Source organism: Lucilia sericata, unplaced genomic scaffold, assembly GCF_015586225.1.
Source record: "Lucilia sericata isolate MDLA Ls3-8-SP2 unplaced genomic scaffold, ASM1558622v1 Contig002252F_arrow, whole genome shotgun sequence".
Classification (NCBI taxonomy): domain Eukaryota; kingdom Metazoa; phylum Arthropoda; class Insecta; order Diptera; family Calliphoridae; genus Lucilia; species Lucilia sericata.
The window spans coordinates 11,777-32,255 of record NW_023996076.1 but is presented as its reverse complement, the minus strand read 5'-3'; the positions used below and the strand labels follow the sequence as shown (position 1 = coordinate 32,255).

Genomic DNA, 20,479 nt, shown 5'->3' with positions numbered 1-20,479 from the left:
ATTTGTTTTTTTGTTTTGTTTTCTTCAATAATTTCAAGTCTTTCTACTTTTCTAGTTGTTAAAATTTGACTAATGACTTACGTGTTGGAGTTGAAATTGGTTTTTAACTTAGTTAATGTCAATCGTTAATGTCCTGTGTCATAGCTAAAAAAAAATCAAGTTATTTATCTGAAATCTATTTACAGTCGGCCCCTTTACAATAATTTAAATTTAAGAATTTGTGAAATACATATTAAATTTTTACAATATTGTCATTTATAGTCAATGAATGAATAATATTTTCTTTTTGGTAGGATATACTTATATATAGGATATAGGATATACTTATATATATAAATATATAATTTATTAAAAGCTACTTTCAACAAAGTATCATTAATTATTTCAACAATTTTACCTCCATTGTTTCCAGATCTTTTTTTTGACGCTATTCTTTGATGTTTTTGAAAAAAAAAAAAAAAAAAATATGAAACAAATTATATAATAAAATTATTAAAATGCAATAACGATTATTTTATCCCCCAATCAAATTTACAAAGTGTTTGTGCGATGTGTAACAATTTTATTTTTATGTTTTAGATATTAAACGCACATTCAACAATAATTTAATGCATGATAATTGAAAATTAAAAAAAATAGTATATGAAAATAAAATATTAAATAAAAGTGCGTGCATCTAGTAGTTTCAAGTCGTTTTTGCTCGCAAATAATATTCCCCTCATTTAGTATTTTAATGGTCAGTTAATTTTATTGCAACATGTGAACAGTCACAGGCAGACAGAGATGGGTAAATATTATGTGAACACAATTTGCTTCAATTATACAACATAACATTATTTTACTGATCTCAAAATATGCCAATAGAATTGAACCAGAACTGAACTAGAACTGAACTAGAACTGAACTAGAACTGAACTAGAACTGAACTAGAACTGAACTAGAACTGAACTAGAACTGAACTAGAACTGAACTAGAACTGAACTAGAACTGAACTAGAACTGAACTAGAACTGAACTAGAACTGAACTAGAACTGAACTAGCACTGAACTAGAACTGACCTAGAACTGAACTAGAACTGAACTAGAACTGAACTAGAACTGAACTAGAACTGAACTAGAACTGAACTAGAACTGAACTAGAACTGAACTAGAACTGAACTAGAACTGAACTAGAACTGAACTAGAACTGAACTAGAACTGAACTAGAACTGAACTAGAACTGAACTAGAACTGAACTAGAACTGAACTAGAACTGAACTAGAACTGAACTAGAACTGAACTAGAACTGAACTAGAACTGAACTAGAACTGAACTAGAACTGAACTAGAACTGAACTAGAACTGAACTAGAACTGAACTAGAACTGAACTAGAACTGAACTAGAACTGAACTAGAACTGAACTAGAACTAACTAGAACTGAACTAGAACTGAACTAGAACTGAACTAGAACTGAACTAGAACTATTTTTTATTATTGCTTAATTATGTACGTATTTCGTACTTTCAATGCCATTACAGAAGTTTTCTCTTCCGGAAAATTTAATTTTATATAATAATTCTGGGTGGTCTTCATTTAAGAAGATCTGGAAATGTTCATTTATAATCACTTTGTTTTATTCCCAATTAAAAATAAAATATTTTTATCACTTTTTGAATTATAATTTCATCTAAAACAATTTGTATAAATTAAATATTTTTATACACATATTTATAGAATTTTGGCGTCATTTAACATTATGCGATTGTTAATAAAACATGTTTAGAAGAAAAAAAAAAAGCAAAAAAAAAAAAAAAACATGAAAAATGTAGAAAAATTAACAACTATTGCATATTAATTTCTTTACAAATTACCCATGAATAGAAAATGATATTTCATGGAATAGTAGGAGGTCTCCTTGTCTACTTTCATAGCTAGAATGTATAATGTGTGTTGCTAAGAAATTCAGACTGTATTGAATGGCGCCACTGAATAACTGGAGCCGTTTTAATAAATAAAATATAAAAATAATACCTACATTTTACAAATAATAAATTAAATAAAACAAAATAATAAATTGTAAATATGAAAATAAATATAAAACAAGTATTTTAAAAAACAATTATTATGTTAACACCAACGATAAAATTCATATTTTATCAAACATTTATTCCTTATTCAATACACGCAACGACAAATGCACACTCATTCTACGTTTTACGTTTAATATTCAGTTACTATTTATTGTTTTTTATCTATCTGGGCTTCCTTTCAGTACAAATTTCATTTAATTTTTGTTTTGTTTCAAGAAAGATAATTAATGAGATTCCAGTGCAAGAAATTTATAAAATTGATAAATTTATATTAACAATGCGTGCTGATTTGTAGCAGCAAGACATGAATGCATATTTGTTTTTTGATCATGCTTGCATGAACAATAAATAAAATATTATTCGTTGCTTTATAATATATAGATGCATTTTTTCATGAACTAGATGAGTATGAGTGGTAACTAATTTTTACTTTACTATTAAGTTTGCCAAATATAATCTGTTTTAATTGCTGATGGGAAATATGTAATACATAGTGATTCATAACTGACAAATATAAATACATATATAATTCTCTTAAAGTTGAATAATGTCATGTAATGAAAATAGATTATATGAAATTATATAGATTATATGAAATTCCATAGATCTATACTAGAATTGAACTAGAAGAACTAGAATAGACTGAACTCGAACTGAACTAGAACTGAACTAGAACTGAACTAGAACTGAACTAGAACTGAACTAGCATATGTTTTTTTTTTTTTTCTGAACTAGAACTGAAACTAGAACTGAACTAGGAACTGAACTAGAACTGAACTAGAACTGAACTAGAACTGAACTAGAACTGAACTAGAACTGAACTAGAACTGAACTAGAACTGAACTAGAACTGAACTAGAACTTAACTAGAACTGAACTAAAACTGAACTAGAACTGAACTAGAACTGAACTAGAACTGAACTAGAACTGAACTAGAAACGAACTAGAACTGAACTAGAACTGAAATGAAACTGAACTAGAACTGAACTAGAACTGAACTAGAACTGAACTAGAACTGAAACTAGAAATGAACTAGAACTAACTGAACTGAACTAGAACTGAACTAGAACTGAACTAGAACTGAACTAGAACTGAACTAGAACTGAACTAGAACTGAACTAGAACTGAACTAGAACTGAACTAGAACTGAACTAGAACTGAACTAGAACTGACTAGAACTGAACTAGAACTGACTAGAACTGAACTAGAACTGACTAGAACTGACTAGAACTAGAACTAACTAGAACTGAACTAGAACTGAACTACGGAACTAGAACGACTAGAACTGAAACTAGAACTGAACTAGAACTGAACTAGAACTGAACTAGAAACTGAACCTAGAACTGAACTAGAACTGAACTAGAAACTGAACTAGAACTGAACTAGAAACTGAACTAGAACTGGAACGAGAACTGAAACTAGAACTGAACTAGAACTGAACTAGAACTGAACTAGAACTAGACTAGAACTGAACTAGAACTGAACTAGAACTGAAACTAGAACTGAACTAGAACTGACTTAGAACTGAACTAGAACTGAACTAGAACTGAACTAGACTGAACTAGAACGGAACTAGAACTGAACTAGAACTGAACAGAACTGAACTAGAACTGAACTAGAAAACTGAACTAGAACTGAACTAAGAACTGAACTAGAACTGAACTTAGAACTGAACTAGAACTGAACGAGAACTGAGACTAGAACTGAACTAGAAACTGAACTAGAACTGAACTAGAAGCCATGACAATAGAACGGAACTAGAAACTGACTAGAACTGAACTAGAACTGAACTAGAACTGAAAGCTAGAAACTGAACTAGAACTGAACTAGAACTGAACTAGAACTGAACTAAACTGAACCTAGAACTGAACTAGAACTGAACTAGAACTGAACTAGAACTGAACTAGAACTGAACTAGAACTGAACTAGAACTGAACTAGAACTGACTAGAACTGAACTAGAACTGAACTAGAACTGAACTAGAACTGAACTAGAACTGAACTAGAACTGAACTAGAACTGAACTAGAACTGAACTAGAACTGAACTAGAACTGAACTAGAACTGAACTAGAACTGAACTAGAACTGAACTAGAACTGAACTAGAACTGAACTAGAACTGAACTAGAACTGAACTAGAACTGAACTAGAACTGAACTAGAACTGAACTAGAACTGAACTAGAACTGAACTAGAACTGAACTAGAAACTGAACTAGAACTGAACTAGAACTGAACTAGAACTGAACTAGAACTGAACTAGAACTGAACTAGAACTGAACTAGAACTGAACTAGAACTGAACTAGAACTGAACTAGAACTGAACTAGAACTGAACTAGAACTGAACTAGAACTGAACTAGAACTGAACTAGAACTGAACTAGAACTGAACTAGAACTGAACTAGAACTGAACTAGAACTGAACTAGAACTGAACTAGAACTGAACTCGAACTAACTAGAACTGAAACTCGAACTGAACTCGAACTGAAACTAGAACTGAACTAGAACTGAACTAGAACTGAACTAGAACTGAACTAGAACTGAACATAGAACTGAACTAGAACTGAACTAGAACTGAAACTGATAACTGAACTAGAACTGAACTAGAACTGAACTTAGAACTGAACTAGAACTGAACTAGAACTAGAACTGAACTAGAACTGAACTAGAACCTGAAACTAGAACTGAACTAGAACTGAACTAGAACTGAACTAGAACTGAACTAGAACTGAACTAGAACTGAACTAGAACTTGAACTAGACACTGAACTAGAACTGAACTAGAACTGAACTAGAACTGAACTAGAACTTGAACTAGAACTGAACTAGAACTGAACTAGAACTGAACTAGAACTGAACTAGAACTGAACTAGAACTGAACTAGAACTGAACTAGAACTGAACTCGAACTGAACTAGAACTGAACTAGAACTGAACTAGAACTGAACTAGCACTGAACTGAACTTGAACTAGAACTGAACTAGAACTGAACTAGAACTGAACTAGAACTGAACTAGAACTGAACTAGAACTGAACTAGAACTGAACTAGAACTGAACTAGACTGAACTAGAACTGAACTAGAACTGAACTAGAACTGAACTAGAACTGAACTAGAACTGAACTAGAACTGAACTAGAACTGAACTAGAACTGAACTAGAACTGAACTAGAACTGAACTAGAACTGAACTAGAACTGAACTAGAACTGAACTAGAACTGAACTAGAACTGAACTAGAACTGAACTAGAACTGAACTAGAACTGAACTAGAACTGAACTAGAACTGAACTAGAACTGAACTAGAACTGAACTAGAACTGAACTAGAACTGAACTAGAACTGAACTAGAACTGAACTAGAACTGAACTAGAACTGAACTAGAACTGAACTAGAACTGAACTAGAACTGAACTAGAACTGAACTAGAACTGAACTAGAACTGAACTAGAACTGAACTAGAACTGAACTAGAACTGAACTAGAACTGAACTAGAACTGAACTAGAACTGAACTAGAACTGAACTAGAACTGAACTAGAACTGAACTAGAACTGAACTAGAACTGAACTAGAACTGAACTAGAACTGAACTAGAACTGAACTAGAACTGAACTAGAACTGAACTACAACTGAACTAGAACTGAACTAGAACTGAACTAGAACTAGAACTGAACTAGAACTGAACCAGAACTGATCTAGAACTGAACTAGAACTGAACTAGAACTGAACTAGAACTGAACTAGAACTGAACTAGAACTGAACTAGAACTGAACTAGAATGAACTAGAACTGAACTAGAACTGAACTAGAACTAGAACTGAACTAAAAAAGCACTTATTAAAATAGTAAAAAAATATAAAGAACTGCTTTCTTATCATAAATTGATTTGTAAAAGAAAAACATAATTTTGTTCAATTAAAATATTTGTTTAATACAATTTTTTAACAACATCTAAGTAGTTGTACTCATTTCAATTTAAAATCTAAGTGCGACTCGCACAACATTCATACATTTTTTTGCAATTTTGATTTACTACATTTATACTTTCCATTATCCCAAATACCAACAGCCACTTAAACATGCAGATTAAAATTTTTGATAAAAGCAAAACATCTAGTTTAAGTTATACTTGAATGAAAACTGAAAATAAGAAAAATTGCACTTTAATTTTAAAAGTGAATTACGTAATAAAATGTGACAAATGCTAACAAGATCTAAAATATATCCATTACTTGGATTTTATTTACTTTTTTCCAACTTCTTTCAACGCATGCGCCACCACCTCTAAAAAATTCTGCAATACTACTACCAGATGGTGGTATTATAGAAGAGAAAAAAGGTGGTGCCTTTAACTCAACAAACGCCTGTCATGCAGGCAACGAATGCAGCCTCCAAAATGTTAAAATTTGCACATGTGCGTAATAGATTCGACAAGCAAAAAATGTGTAATAAATTTACAAAATCCACAAATTACACACAAATCAATTCACATACATTTTTATTTTGCTACATAAATTAAGGTGAGGGAGTAACAACAAATGTGCAAGATATGTAGATACGACAAGATCAGGCAAACAGACACATTTTGTACATGTATTTAGAGTAGATGCATGAATAATGAATTGCTCTTAATCTTGTAAGATTTTTTGAATATTTTTTCTTTGTTTTTGCTTGATAAAATCTGTAACATAAAAACTTGTTATTGATAATGTTATCGAAATATCGAATTACATATTCAATACCCTACCTAAATTTACTGAGTTGGGTGTTATACATTTCTCCTACACCACAGAAGTAGTAGTTGGTTTTAACTTGAACAATTTTAAAAAAATGTATGTACGGCTGCGTTTAAAGCAAATTTTAGATTCTTTTAATCATTTTAATCCTGGGGTATTAAACTTAATGAATTACTTTGTATTTAGTTAAATAATATACAATTCGTCAACGAAGCAATTCTTAGTCTAGTCCATAGTCTAGTCTATAGTCTAGTCTATAGTCTAGTCTAGTCTAGTCTATAGTCTAGTCTATAGTCTAGTCTATAGTCTAGTCTATAGTCTAGTCTATAGTCTAGTCTATAGTCTAGTCTATAGTCTAGTCTATAGTCTAGTCTATAGTCTAGTCTAGTCTATAGTCTAGTCTATAGTCTAGTCTATAGTCTAGTCTATAGTCTAGTCTATAGTCTAGTCTATAGTCTAGTCTATAGTCTAGTCTATAGTCTAGTCTATAGTCTAGTCTATAGTCTAGTCTATAGTCTAGTCTATAGTCTAGTCTATAGTCTAGTCTAGTCTAGTCTATAGTCTAGTCTATAGTCTAGTCTATAGTCTAGTCTATAGTCTAGTCTATAGTCTAGTCTATAGTCTAGTCTATAGTCTAGTCTATAGTCTAGTCTATAGTCTAGTCTATAGTCTAGTCTATAGTCTAGTCTATAGTCTAGTCTATAGTCTAGTCTATAGTCTAGTCTATAGTCTAGTCTATAGTCTAGTCTATAGTCTAGTCTATAGTCTAGTCTATAGTCTAGTCTATAGTCTAGTCTATAGTCTAGTCTATAGTCTAGTCTATAGTCTAGTCTATAGTCTAGTCTATACTAGTCTACAGTCTAGTCTAGTCTAGTCTATAGTCTAGTCTATAGTCTAGTCTATAGTCTAGTCTATAGCCTAGTCTATAGTCTAGTCTAGTCTATAGTCTAGTCTATAGTCTAGTCTATAGTCTAGTCTATAGTCTAGTCTATAGTCTAGTCTATAGTCTAGTCTATAGTCTAGTCTATAGTCTAGTCTATAGTCTAGTCTATAGTCTATAGTCTAGTCTATAGTCTAGTCTATAGTCTAGTCCATAGTCTAGTCTATAGTCTAGTCTATAGTCTAGTCTATAGTCTAGTCTATAGTCTAGTCTATAGTCTAGTCTATAGTCTAGTCTATAGTCTAGTCTATAGTCTAGTCTATAGTCTAGTCGATAGTCCAGTCTATAGTCTAGACTATAGTATAGACTATAGTCTAGTCTATAGTCTAGTCTGTAGTATAGACTATAGTCTAGTCTGTAGTATAGTCTACAGTCTAGTCTAGTCTATAGTCTAGTGTACAGTCTAATCTATAGTCTAGTCTATAGTCTAGTCTATAGTCTAGTCTATAGTCTAGTCTATAGTCTAGTCTATAGTCTAGTCTATAGTCTAGTCTATAGTCTAGTCTATAGTCTAGTCTATAGTCTAGTCTATAGTTTGGTCTATAGTCTTGTCTATAGTCTAGTCTATAGTCTAGTCTATAGTTTGGTCTATAGTCTAGTCTATAGTCTAGTCTATAGTCTAGTCTATAGTCTAGTCTATAGTCTAGTCTATAGTCTAAAGTCTAGTCTATAGTCTAGTCTATAGACTAGTCTATAGTCTAGCCGATAGTCTAGTCTATAGTCTAGTCTTTAGTCTAGCCTATAGTCTAGTCTACAGTCTAGTCTATTGTCTAGTGTATATTCTAGTCTATAGTCTAGTCTATAGTCTAGTCTGTAGTCTAGCCTATAGTCTAGTCTATAGCCTAGTCCATAGTATAGTCTATAGTTTAGTCTATAGTCTAGTCTATAGTCTAGTCTATGGTCTAGTCTATAGTCTAGTCTATAGTCTAGTCTATAGTCTAGTCTATGGTCTAGTCTATAGTCTAGTCTATAGTCTAGTCTATAGTCTAGTCTATAGTCTAGTCTATAGTCTAGTCTATAGTCTAGTCTATGGTCTAGTCTATATTCTAGTCTATAGTCTTGGTTATAGTCTACTCTATAATCATTCAAGCTGGCAACTTTGAACATAATTTTTGGTAGCTCCCTAATTTGCTAATTTCGGTATTAATAAACGTAAATTATCACATGATTGGAAGTGGTTTACCTAAATATCCATACTAGTAATCGCACCTAGTTTTTTTTCTCTCTTAAACATTATTTTATACATATAATTTATTCAAATTTTTCTTTTCTACTTAGCTAATGTCTTCAACAATTAAATTTATATTAAAATAAATAAATTACAACAAATATATTAATTTATTTTATAAATTATTTCTCATTACAGTTAATGCCAATCCAATAGATAAAAGACCATTTTTACAAATTAAAAGTCCCTCCATAAGAAGACTGATAATATCGCATCCACATAAACCCTATTATTTACAGTGTAAAGCCTATATTGATGAGTCCTCCTATCAGAGTAAGTACATATTTCGATGATTAATCGTTTTTCGATTAATCACTAAAGTTATATGAGAGTAATAACATATTCAGAAAATAATTATATACCAATTTAAAAAAACACATTTTTACTATCGATGGTGCAAGGTGGACGTCCTTTAATTAAAATGTTTTTCGTATATGAGTTAAGAGTTATTGGACGTCAATCTTATACCTTTCTCTATGTTCTCTTAATGTTTGGTTTTATTTTAGATGAAACTGAATATTTTTTTACTTGGCTTTTTAACGACAAGAGTCTTAAGAATAAGAAACCAAATAATTTCAATATTTATCGCAATGGAACCCTAAGGATCTCGGGTGATGAAAAAATCAGTGGCGAATATCGTTGTAAAATAAATGCAAATAAAACTGCTGTAATATCGGAGAGTATAACGGTGGAATACGCTGGTAAGTTTATTAAAAATAAAGTGAAATATTTGTATAGCCTTCACATTCGTGATATAAGTTTGTGATTCCGTTTGTAGAGAATTTTCCGACCGTATACAGTATATATGTATGCATATTCCGAGTCCTTATATACATATACAGGAGTCGATTATGCTATGTCCGTCTGTCTGTCCTTCTGTTTGTTTGTTTGTTACAATAAATTTTCTGAAGACCACAGATATCTTCGGGACCCAAATTCTGTCAAACATACTTTTGAGAAGTGTGCTATTTAAAATGTTAATGATGCTCTTGTACTTAACCGTTTTTGTTTTGTTAATCCTAAAATCAGATATGGAAAATGGGTACTTCTTCGTTCTTCAAAAGTTACTTTTTGAATTTTCTATAATATTGAACCTACATAGAAACATGAAATTAAACATGTAGAACCCAGACTAAATGAGAAGCAATAAAATGGGACTTTTTGTACTTTTTCGTTCTTCAAATGGTACTTTTTGAATTCTCTATAATATTGAACCTGTAAAAATATAATTAAGTATGTAGAGTCCAGAGAAAATGAGAAGCTACAAAAGGGAACTCTTTGGTACTTTTTTGTTCTTTAACTGGTATATTTTGAGTTTTCTGTATTGAACCTAGAAACATGAAATTAAGCACGTAGAGCCCACAGTAAATGAGAACATATAATGGGGACATTTTGGTACTTTTTCGTTCTTCAAAACTTTTTGAATTTTCTATAATATTGAACTTTGAAAAAATATTAACCCTTTAGAGCCCGGAGTAAATGAGAATCTATAAAAGGGGACATTTTGGTACTTTTTCGTTCTTGAAGAGTACTTTTTGAATTTACTATAATATTGAACCTAGAAACCTAAAATTTAACATTCAGAGTCCTGAGTGAATGAAAATCTGTCGGAAAAGATTTTTTGTACTTTTTCGTTCTTCAACTGGTACTTTTTGGTTTCTATGTAATATTGAACCAAGACACATATTATCAGGCATATGTATATACTGATTTCCAAGATTGAACTCCAATGATACTAATTAATAGCCAAAATATTTTGATTATGTTCCACTGAAGGCAGCTATAGGACCTGTTTTGTTACCCTTTATATGGAAAAGTTGTAAAAGTTTTCCTGGGAAAAATACTTTTGGTTGATACTGTTGGTGTTGGTGATTTAACAATCTTTAGCCGATTGACAATCGTTTCGCCCTTAATATTCAGTTTAAACTAGTTAATAATGAGAATTTGTATTTAATCTAACACTTGGTATATTACCATTTCAAATTTGAAATATTTGCTCAAAAGATAATTATTTAATAATTTTTACTTTACATATACATACATATTTATGTACATATAATCTCATTTGTGAATTTTTAGAAAATGCTCAAAGGAGAATAAATTTATGCCGTATTATAACAATACTTAGAACAGTTTAACATAAATTATTTTTAATTACAAAACCCTTGAAGAAGTTTCATTTAAATATTCACAAGTCTTAAATGTAAATAACTTAATTATCATTATTGATTTTGGTTAAATGTAGTAAAGTACTGAGAGAGTGTTTCTGTTTGTGTTTGTATGGCAACATTTAAGAAAGTGTGGCTAATTAAGGACATACATACACACACGCACGTATTCACGCATTCTTATAAGGCACATGGCAAATTACATACATATATACGGTACATTGTATTGAATGTCTTAATAAATGAATATTCATGTAATTACTATAAATTTTTGTCCTTTTTTTTATTAAATATTTTTTATTTTCATAATTATTTCTTATGCTTTTTATTATATTTTCTCTTTTTCAGTACTCAAACGTCGTCCAGCCAATGTTAGTTTAACAGCACAGTCTGGTTTGTCCTTCACATTAAATTGTCCTATTTTTAGCATTCCACCTGCCAATGTAACGTGGTATTATGGAAATGTATCGTTATCGAAAAATTTCAATGAGAACAGGCGAGTAGAGATCAAAGTTATGCCATTAAATCGAAAGGAAAGTGTTTTATTTATAACTAAATTTTTTGTCTTATAAAACTAATTATTAAATAATTTGTTTTAGATTTAGTTACTTGTCTTAAAATTCCTTCGATTGATGTGTATTACTGAAGACTGTTTAATTTTTAATATTTTGTATGTTAAATTTTTAATAACTTTGTTTTTTTTTTCTTAATTTTTAACAGTTTTTTATTTTTAAACAATGGCAGTTTGGTTATAAGACAAGTTAAAGCAGAAAATGCTGGCAAATATAGGTAAGTAGTTTTACTCTGAAAATATTTTAATTGAATACCCTTAATTTTTGCTAAATAGTTTGAAATTCCTTATTTACACTTAATAATCATAAGTAAGAAGTATACAAAAAAATAAACTCTTTTTCAGTTGGTTGGCATTAATAATTGTTGTAATTACATAAATGTTTAACACAAACTGCTGCCGCCAAACATACAATTTCATAGAACATTAATTACACTGTTACATGTCTGACATTGATACCTGCTTAAGTATTAATATTTAAAAAACACACGAACGTAATTTTCAAAATAAAACTTATCAAACACTAACAGCAATTTAAATAGAGAAATTTTTGTTATAGATATAATTCATTCTATAAAAAAATTTCTTGAAAATTTTTTAAAAATAAAAATATAATTTTCTCAAAAATTTTCTGTTAAAACAGAATTTTTGGATATCTTTCTATAAAAGTGAATTTTCTCGAAATTTTTTTAAGAAACAATTTTTTTCGAAAATTTTGTATAGAAAGAGAATTCTCTCAAAAATTTTCTATAAAAAGAGAATTTTATACAAAATTTTCTATAAAAAGTATTTTCTCAAAGTTTCTATAAAAAGAGAATTTTCTAGAAAATTTTCTATAAAGAGAAACTTTTCTATAAACAGAATTTTCTCGAAAATTGTCTACACAAAGAGAATTTTATAAAAAATTTTCTATAAAAAAATTATCTTGAAAATTTTTATTATTTTTCAAAATTTTTTATAAAGAGAGAATTTTTTTAACATTTTTTGTTAATTTTTCCATATAAAGAGAATTTTCTGTGTAAAGAGAGTTCTCTCAAAGACTTTATATAAAAAGACAATTCTCTCAAAATTTTTTATCCAAAATTTTCTGTAAAAATAAAATTTTATCAAAAATTTTCTATAAAAAGATAATTTTCTCAAAAATTTTCTATAAAGAGAGAACTTTCTAAAAAAGTTTCTATAAAGAGAGATTTTTTTTGAAAATTGTTTGTTAAAATTTCCATATAAACAGAATTCTCTGGAAAGTTTTCTATATAAAAAGAGTTCTCTCGACAATTTTCTATAAAAAGAGTAGTTAATCCAAAATTTTCCATAAAAAATAAAATTATCCAAAATTTTCTATAAAAAGATAATTTTCTCAAAAAGTTTCTATAAAGAGAAAACTTTCTCGAAAAGTTTCTATAGCGAGAGAACTTTCTCAAAAAGTTTTTTATAAAGTGAGAATTTTCTTGAAAATTTTCCAAAAATTATATATGTATAAAAATAAAATTTTATCCAAAATTTTCTATAAAAACATAATTTTCTCAAAAAGTTTCTATAAAGAGAGAACTTTTTTGAAAAGTTTTCTATGAAAAGAGAACTTTCTCTAACTTTTCTATAAAATATTCTATAAAAAGAAAACTTTTCTATAAAAAGAGAATTTTCTCGAAAACTTTACTATAAAAAGAGAATTTTCTCGAAAACTCTTCTATAAAAAGAGAATTTTCTCGAAAGCTTTTTATAAAAAGAGAATTTTCTCGAAAACTTTTCTATAAAAAGAGAATTTTCTCGAAAACTTTACTATAAAAAGAGAATTTTCTCGAAAACTTTTCTATAAAAAGAGAATTTTCTCGAAAACTTTTCTATAAAAAGAGAATTTTCTCGAAAACTTTTCTATAAAAAGAGAATTTTCTCGAAAACTTTCTATAAAAAGAGAATTTTCTCGAAAATTTTCTATAAAAGAGAATTTTTTGAAAATTTTCTATAAAAAGAGAATTTTTTCAAAAATTTTCTATAAAAACAGAATTTTCTCGAAAATTTTATATAAAAAAAATTTCTTTCCTCTTATTCAGATGTAATGCCCACAATCAATACACAGCCAAAGAGCATCGTCAAGCTACATTAAATTTAAATGTTGAGGAAACTAGTGATGATCAAAGACCTCCCATTGGACAACTAATACCTCATTTACAAAATACCACATTATATGTTCCGCTAAATGATGATTTAAATTTAACATGTTGTACACCAACGGATGATGTTCCCATTGAATGGTGGTTTCATCAGTCAAGCGCTACACCATGGATTAAGTTATCGAATAATAGTAAAGAGTATCATATACGAAACAGTATTGAACAATATGAGGGATATTATACATGTGCTACCGTTAATAGTAATCAGGTTGGTAAAAATTTGTTCTTGTTTAATGGTTATTCCCTAACAATATATATTTCCAGACCTTTCATGTCATTGTTACCAGACCTCCTGTTGTTGCCCAAGAATTGCCCATGTATAAGGGTTATGCGGCCGCCACAATAGTTTACCAATGTTTAGTGACGGGAAATCCTCGTCCCACTATAACATGGTATCATAATGGTGAAGTATTTAATAGTTCCATAACACGTTATATAAATGGCAATCAATTGCATATCGAATCTTTTGATCCCGAGGAGAGTGGTATATATCAATGTTTTGCTCGTAATATAGCCGGTGAGGTTTATACAGCCGGTGAAATACGTCCAGATCGTGTTGTTGTTAAAGCAAATCCCCTAAAGAATATACGTTGTTTTGCTCATACATTTAGTTCGGTGAATGTAACGTTTGAAAATGAAAGTTCAGTGGTAAGTGAAGCTTTTACAGTTTTTATAAGAATTTGGAAGCAGTGTTGCCAACATTGGTCAAGCAAAACGCGCGCAAAAAATATTAAAAAGGGGTAAAAAAGCGTAATTTTCTAACTGAAAATGGGTAAAAAAGCACTAACGTTTTTTTTAGTCAAATATTGTTTATTTTAATAAAAATTGCACATTATTTCGCTCATTTCCTACAAGACTCCAAAATTCGTTTTTTAGAACATTGGGCAAAACAAAACAAAACATGTGTCATACTAAAGTCTTTCATCTGTGTGAGTTAGATTTTTAGTAACGTAAGAACTAAAACTAATGTTTGACGAATATTAGATAAATAAGATGAGAATTTTAAAAGTTATTTTAAAAATAGTAAAATGTCATTAAACATTCAAACTGACAGGCACACTACCAACTGGCCAACCGATGTACCCACACCCAAATTGTAAAATTGTACAAAACTTATGAAATATATTTTTTTTGCAAAATCTATATATATTATTTTTAAGTTTTTTGAGTTCTGGAAAAATTGTTAATTTCACTGATAGTGAATAACATAACTTATTGTAAAGTATTTTGAATATTTTGTTTTTTGTTTTTGAAGAATATTTGCTTTTAAAACTTAACACAAATAAAAAAAAAAACTTTGGAGCACCCGTGTAAAAAAATTTAAAACAGTTTTTAAGAAAAATTTTGTCCTTAGTGTAAACTGATCGTATTCTAATAAACAACAAAAAGTGGTACAAATAGAAAGATCAAAGAATGATCCCTCAGTTTTCTTAACATTATAGAGAAAATGTTTAATATTAATTAAATAAATTACCTCCTGAAATTCACAAATATTTTAAAATATTTTAACAAGAGTGTTATATTCGGCTGTGCCGAATCTTATATACCCACCATCAAATCTTATGCCGTAAAAGGAATGCTCCTCTGTAAACATCAGGGAGATAAGGCTTAATTCAATTATGTACGTGATCTTCAAATTAACAAAATATTAATTTTTAAAAACAAAATATTTTTGTCCAATTTTTTAACCATGAACATATATCAGAGGTAGTGACAATTATGAACTGTTTGTCGTAAAATTTGGTAGAAAGATTTCGTATAACACTTATTCGTTTCGAATTTCATTGCTGTTCTCGAATTTTTAATTCAGTCATAAGCGTAAAAGTTATTATCTAAAGGGGAACTTATATGGGGTTGGGACAATTATATATCGATACCCATAAAATTTTGTACATAGATTTTGTTTTGTTGGTCAGTTATAGACCAATCGTCATAAAATTCGGCATAAAGAATTATAATAAAAATCTTTTTATTGCGAGTACAACGATGAAGTAATCATGGAGGCTTTATATATGAGGGATAGGTTCAATTGTGTAAAAAAATTATATAAAACTTATTTTTTGTCAATTTTCATCGCTGTACTCATATTTTTAAGGGGACCTTAATAGGGGGTAGGGTACGCTACCGACAAATCCGAATTAAATTCGAATTTCTCCGCTATACTCGTATTTTTAAGTCGGTAATGAGCGTTAAAATCAATTTTTGAAGGTGACCATATGTGGGGGTAGGGTCAATTATGGACCGATTGCCGTAAAATTTGCTAGAGAGATTTTGGCTTATATAAAACATATTTATGTCGAATATTTTTAAGTCGATAATGAGTATTAATGTCATTTGGTAGAGAAATTTTGATGCATATAAAAGTTACTTATGTTGAATTTCAACGCTGCACTCATAGGGGGACCTTATTTGGGGGTAGGGTTAGTTATGGACCGATTCCCATAAAATTTGGTAGAGACATTTTGACTTATATAAAACTTATTTATGCCGAATTTCATCGCTATAACGTATTTTTAAGTCAGTAATGACCGTTTAAATCATTTTCTGAAGGAGACCTTATATGGGGGGTAGGGTCAATTATAGACCAATTTCTATAAAATTTAGTAGAGATTTTGGCATATATAAAACTTACTTATGTTGAATTTCATCGCTATACTCGTATGGGGGGTAGGGTCAATTTTGGACCGAATCCCATAAAATTTGGTACAGAGATTTTGGCGCATATAAAACTTATTTATGCCAAATTTTATCGCTATACTCGTATGTTTAAAACAGTTGTGACTGTTAAAGCTGTTTTTCGGGGGGGCCACTTGTATGGGGGATATGCGAAATTGTGGACCCATATTGTCCATTTGCAATACCAAACAAACCTTACCTATAAGAAATATTTGTGGAAAAATTTAACTCCCTTGCTCTTTCCGTTCTAACCCTATCGTGCTTTCAACAGACGGACGGACAGATGAACAGACGGATGGACATGGTTAGATCGCCTTAGAATTTAATACTTTTGTGGGTCTACGACCAATGTGTTACAAACGGAGTGACAAAATCAATATACCCCACTCATCTTTTTTGATGGTGGGTATAAAAAGCACTAAATGCACTGTCATAAAATTAGAAAGCACCACTGTAGTGCCTTTTTGAAAAAAGGCACCATGAGCAAAATTTTCCGCGTTTGGCACACCAAAAAGCACCGCAAATAGTGCTAAAAGCACTAAGTTGGCAACACTGTTTGGAAGGTGCAATTCCAAACCTAAAACTCTCTTTTACTCTTTCTTTTCCTCTTTTTCTAGTCCCTGTTCGTAGTGAATATCATACAAAACAATCCATTTCGTTGGAGCTCACCATTCTCACCGATGAAACTTAACACTTCATACGTCATTATAGACAATGATTTACCCTACATACGACCATTTGAGCTGATAATACGTGGCCTAGTGCCCACCTCCGACATTAGTGTGGGCAGCAATCCTACGGGTATGTTAAGCACACTAAGAAGTCAACCGGTTACATGTTGTACCCAGGGCTGTAAGTACTACTGCAATCAATTCGTTAGAATTATTAAAAATACTTTATTTTCCCCTTAGTACCTTTGCGAGTTGTACAATTAGGCAATAATACTTTTGTCACCTGGTCCCTGATTGCTTTGAATACTAAGAAATATTTTATTGTACAATTTTCCATCAACAATAGTAGTCCTGATCCGCAACGTGCAGTGTCACAGCCCTTGGTGGGCACTGTACAAATAGTCAATTTGAATGCTGAGGATATTTATCATAAATTAAGAAATATTGAAGCTTTAAATGCCAGCGAATCGCGCAGGGTTCTACAAAATGCCGTCTCCAGTTATAGTGATAATGATGCCACCTTATCGAATAATTTGGATGGGGAGGAGAATATCTTTAATTTGGTTCTACCTGGCAATGTAACCGGTTTAATGATGAATCATTTTACACGTTTGAAATTGCGAGTTTTACTGATAACCAGCGAAAATGAAAATCTGGCTCAAGATTTTCGTTATGTAGAATGGAAATCGGTAAATTATTTTAATTTTCTACTAAACAACAAAAATAAAAATGTTTTTCTTTCCAGATTGTTAATGATACTGGTGATGTTATAGCCATACCTTATCATTTGACCACCATAGAATCGCGCATGTTAATCTTTCATTTCCAGGAGGGTTTCAACGAATCCTGTGTACAAGTGTGTTATCGTCGTATACACTTTCCGCATATTATCGAGGAAAAACGAAAATGTGAAAAACATTCGTTAGAGCATACCGACATGGAAATAACAAATTTACATCCCAATACCCACTACAGTTTTCATTTTTCCAGTTGCGATACCAACATATTCTATGGACAAATGGATGTTGTGACTCTACAAGATCCTCCGGGTACTATAAATGTTCCAAATGTCACTAGACAAAATGGTTTGAAGTTGAACTGGGAACCGCCTTTGCAGCCAAATGGTAAAATACATCATTATAATATTTTATGGACTCTGGGTAATGTAACACATGAGGCTAATGTCTTAGATTGCAAAATTTGTTATTATAAGGTGGGTTTGTAAAAAATGAGGACTCTTTTTTCTAGAACTGATAATTTCTATTCTCTTAAATTTTAGTTTCCCAATATATCGGAATCGGCCAAAATTAATATTTCCGTTAGAGTGGTAGGTGAGACGGGTGTTGGTGCCCCCATTTCCATAGATTTACGCCACATCAATCATTTGTCTTTGGAAAAAGAAGGTTCAGGTTCTAGTTCTCAGGTTTATAGTGGCATTGCTATTGGTTCTTTACTCTCCATAGTTTGTATCTTTGGTTTTGCCATTTTAATTATGATACAAAGGAAACGCTTTAAGACTCGCCAACAAGGACCTACACACTTGTCCACACCCACCGACATACACTTTGGCAATCTCAGCAATACTGGTTTGCCCGGAGGTAGTGCTGGTGGTCTTAGTTCTACTACCATGCCACCAGATTGTCATGAAATGCAAAATCTTATACCTAAGGTGGCGGGCCGAAGAATTGATCTTATGCCCAGTGAACGTTCCAAATACGAGACCACCCAGCTGCCCAATGGCAATGGAGATGTGGCGCTTAAAGCCTTGGATAATCTGGAAAATACTAATAATTCCTCGATTTTAAGTGAATACGATATGGGCAGTGAACATAATCTGTCGTCGCAGCCATTGTGCAAGACAAGTCCCCATAAAAAATCCTCTAAAGTGGCCACCGTCTCGGAGTGTAGTGGCCAAACGACAACAAAACCCTTTTTTATACCCTTCAAAACAATACATCCCCACAGTGTGGCCATAGCGCAGAAACAAAGTTCCTCAACATTTGCGGCCAGTGTGCAAACACCGCCAAATTCCATAGCTTTAACTTTATCACCAGTTGAAACTATGAATAGCAGTTTTAGCTCACGTCGCAGCAATAGTTTAAGTAGCAGTAGTAATAGTAATGGCAGTTGTAGTACAGCCAATTCCATTAAGTCTAAACAGTTCCATGGTAATTTTCCTAAACATTCCACATCGATAGATGGCATTTGTCTATTGGCCGAAGAGCAGACGGCCTCAACACCAACGCCCACCTCCGAAACGGATGTAACGGCTGAGGTGCTCAAAAATGGTTTCCAACACAATGGAGAGGTAAGTGGAAAGTGTTAAAATCTCTAGCCACCACTTTAAATTATTTATTTTACAGCATTTCAATATGATATCAAGTCACTGTCCCACAAATCCATCCACTTCGAAAACCACTTCACCCACCACACGAACTTCAATATTTAAAACGAAACTCCACAATAACAATAATAAGAAAAATAAATCCAAAAAATCTACGAATTTACAAAATTCCTTAAGAAAAGAAAAACACCAACAACCTCAATCATCTAAATTAAAAACAACAGCGGCAACATTAACAACAACGAATTATCCTCATAACAGCGAGTTATCGTATATAGTTCCTGTCACTGATCCTTTAACAGACTCGGCATCAGTGTCCACAACTTCAAAATCGCTTAAAACTTGGTCACAACAACCTCTTACGACTTTTGCCACCACCTCAAGCGGTTTAGCAACGAAACATAAATATCCAAATATGGATCCAAATGGTTGAAATTTATTGGAAATTTTTCTTAAATTTTCTTAACGTGCACATTTCTCAAATTATTTTATTTTCTCTTCTGATTGCAAACAATAGGTAACACTTTTTTTCCTTAATTTAAAATTTACAAAACGACAACTAAAACAAACAAATCTCGAAACACAGTGATAATTTTTAAAAATATAACAAACCCAACATTCCATGAAGATAACATTTTATAAATGTTTAATATTTTTTTTAAGCATTAAACTATACATTTTATTTTAAGATTTATTTATTTATATTTTAATAACCAGAATACCAAGGTATTTAGATGATTAAGTTTAAGTTTTTATTTTTTCTATAATTTTATATAAATAATTACTTTGAAACCCACAAGTTTGTGGCAAAAACAGTAATTTCTAAACGAAAAGAATTTATTTTTTTTTTTGATCAGGAACAAAAATGTCATATTTTGCTGTTTCTTTAATTAATTCTTTTAAAGTTAGTATTCAGTGT

At 30.9% G+C, this 20,479-nt stretch overlaps 1 protein-coding gene across 1 annotated transcript in view; it reads left to right on the top strand.

Moving 5' to 3' along the window:
* The window catches only part of LOC119613700, a 35,493-nt gene extending 15,401 nt beyond the window's left edge, over window positions 1–20,092 (top strand). The window contains exons 2-12 of the mRNA XM_037969732.1: window positions 9,098–9,232; window positions 9,466–9,660; window positions 11,476–11,623; window positions 11,848–11,916; window positions 13,750–14,077; window positions 14,134–14,517; window positions 17,163–17,397; window positions 17,457–17,905; window positions 17,962–18,429; window positions 18,496–19,524; window positions 19,580–20,092. Of these exons, the coding sequence (XP_037825660.1) occupies window positions 9,098–9,232; window positions 9,466–9,660; window positions 11,476–11,623; window positions 11,848–11,916; window positions 13,750–14,077; window positions 14,134–14,517; window positions 17,163–17,397; window positions 17,457–17,905; window positions 17,962–18,429; window positions 18,496–19,524; window positions 19,580–19,993 (3,854 nt within the window). The 3' untranslated portion in view covers window positions 19,994–20,092. The remainder of the gene's footprint in view (window positions 1–9,097; window positions 9,233–9,465; window positions 9,661–11,475; window positions 11,624–11,847; window positions 11,917–13,749; window positions 14,078–14,133; window positions 14,518–17,162; window positions 17,398–17,456; window positions 17,906–17,961; window positions 18,430–18,495; window positions 19,525–19,579) is intronic.
* Window positions 20,093–20,479: the final 387 nt, after the last annotated feature.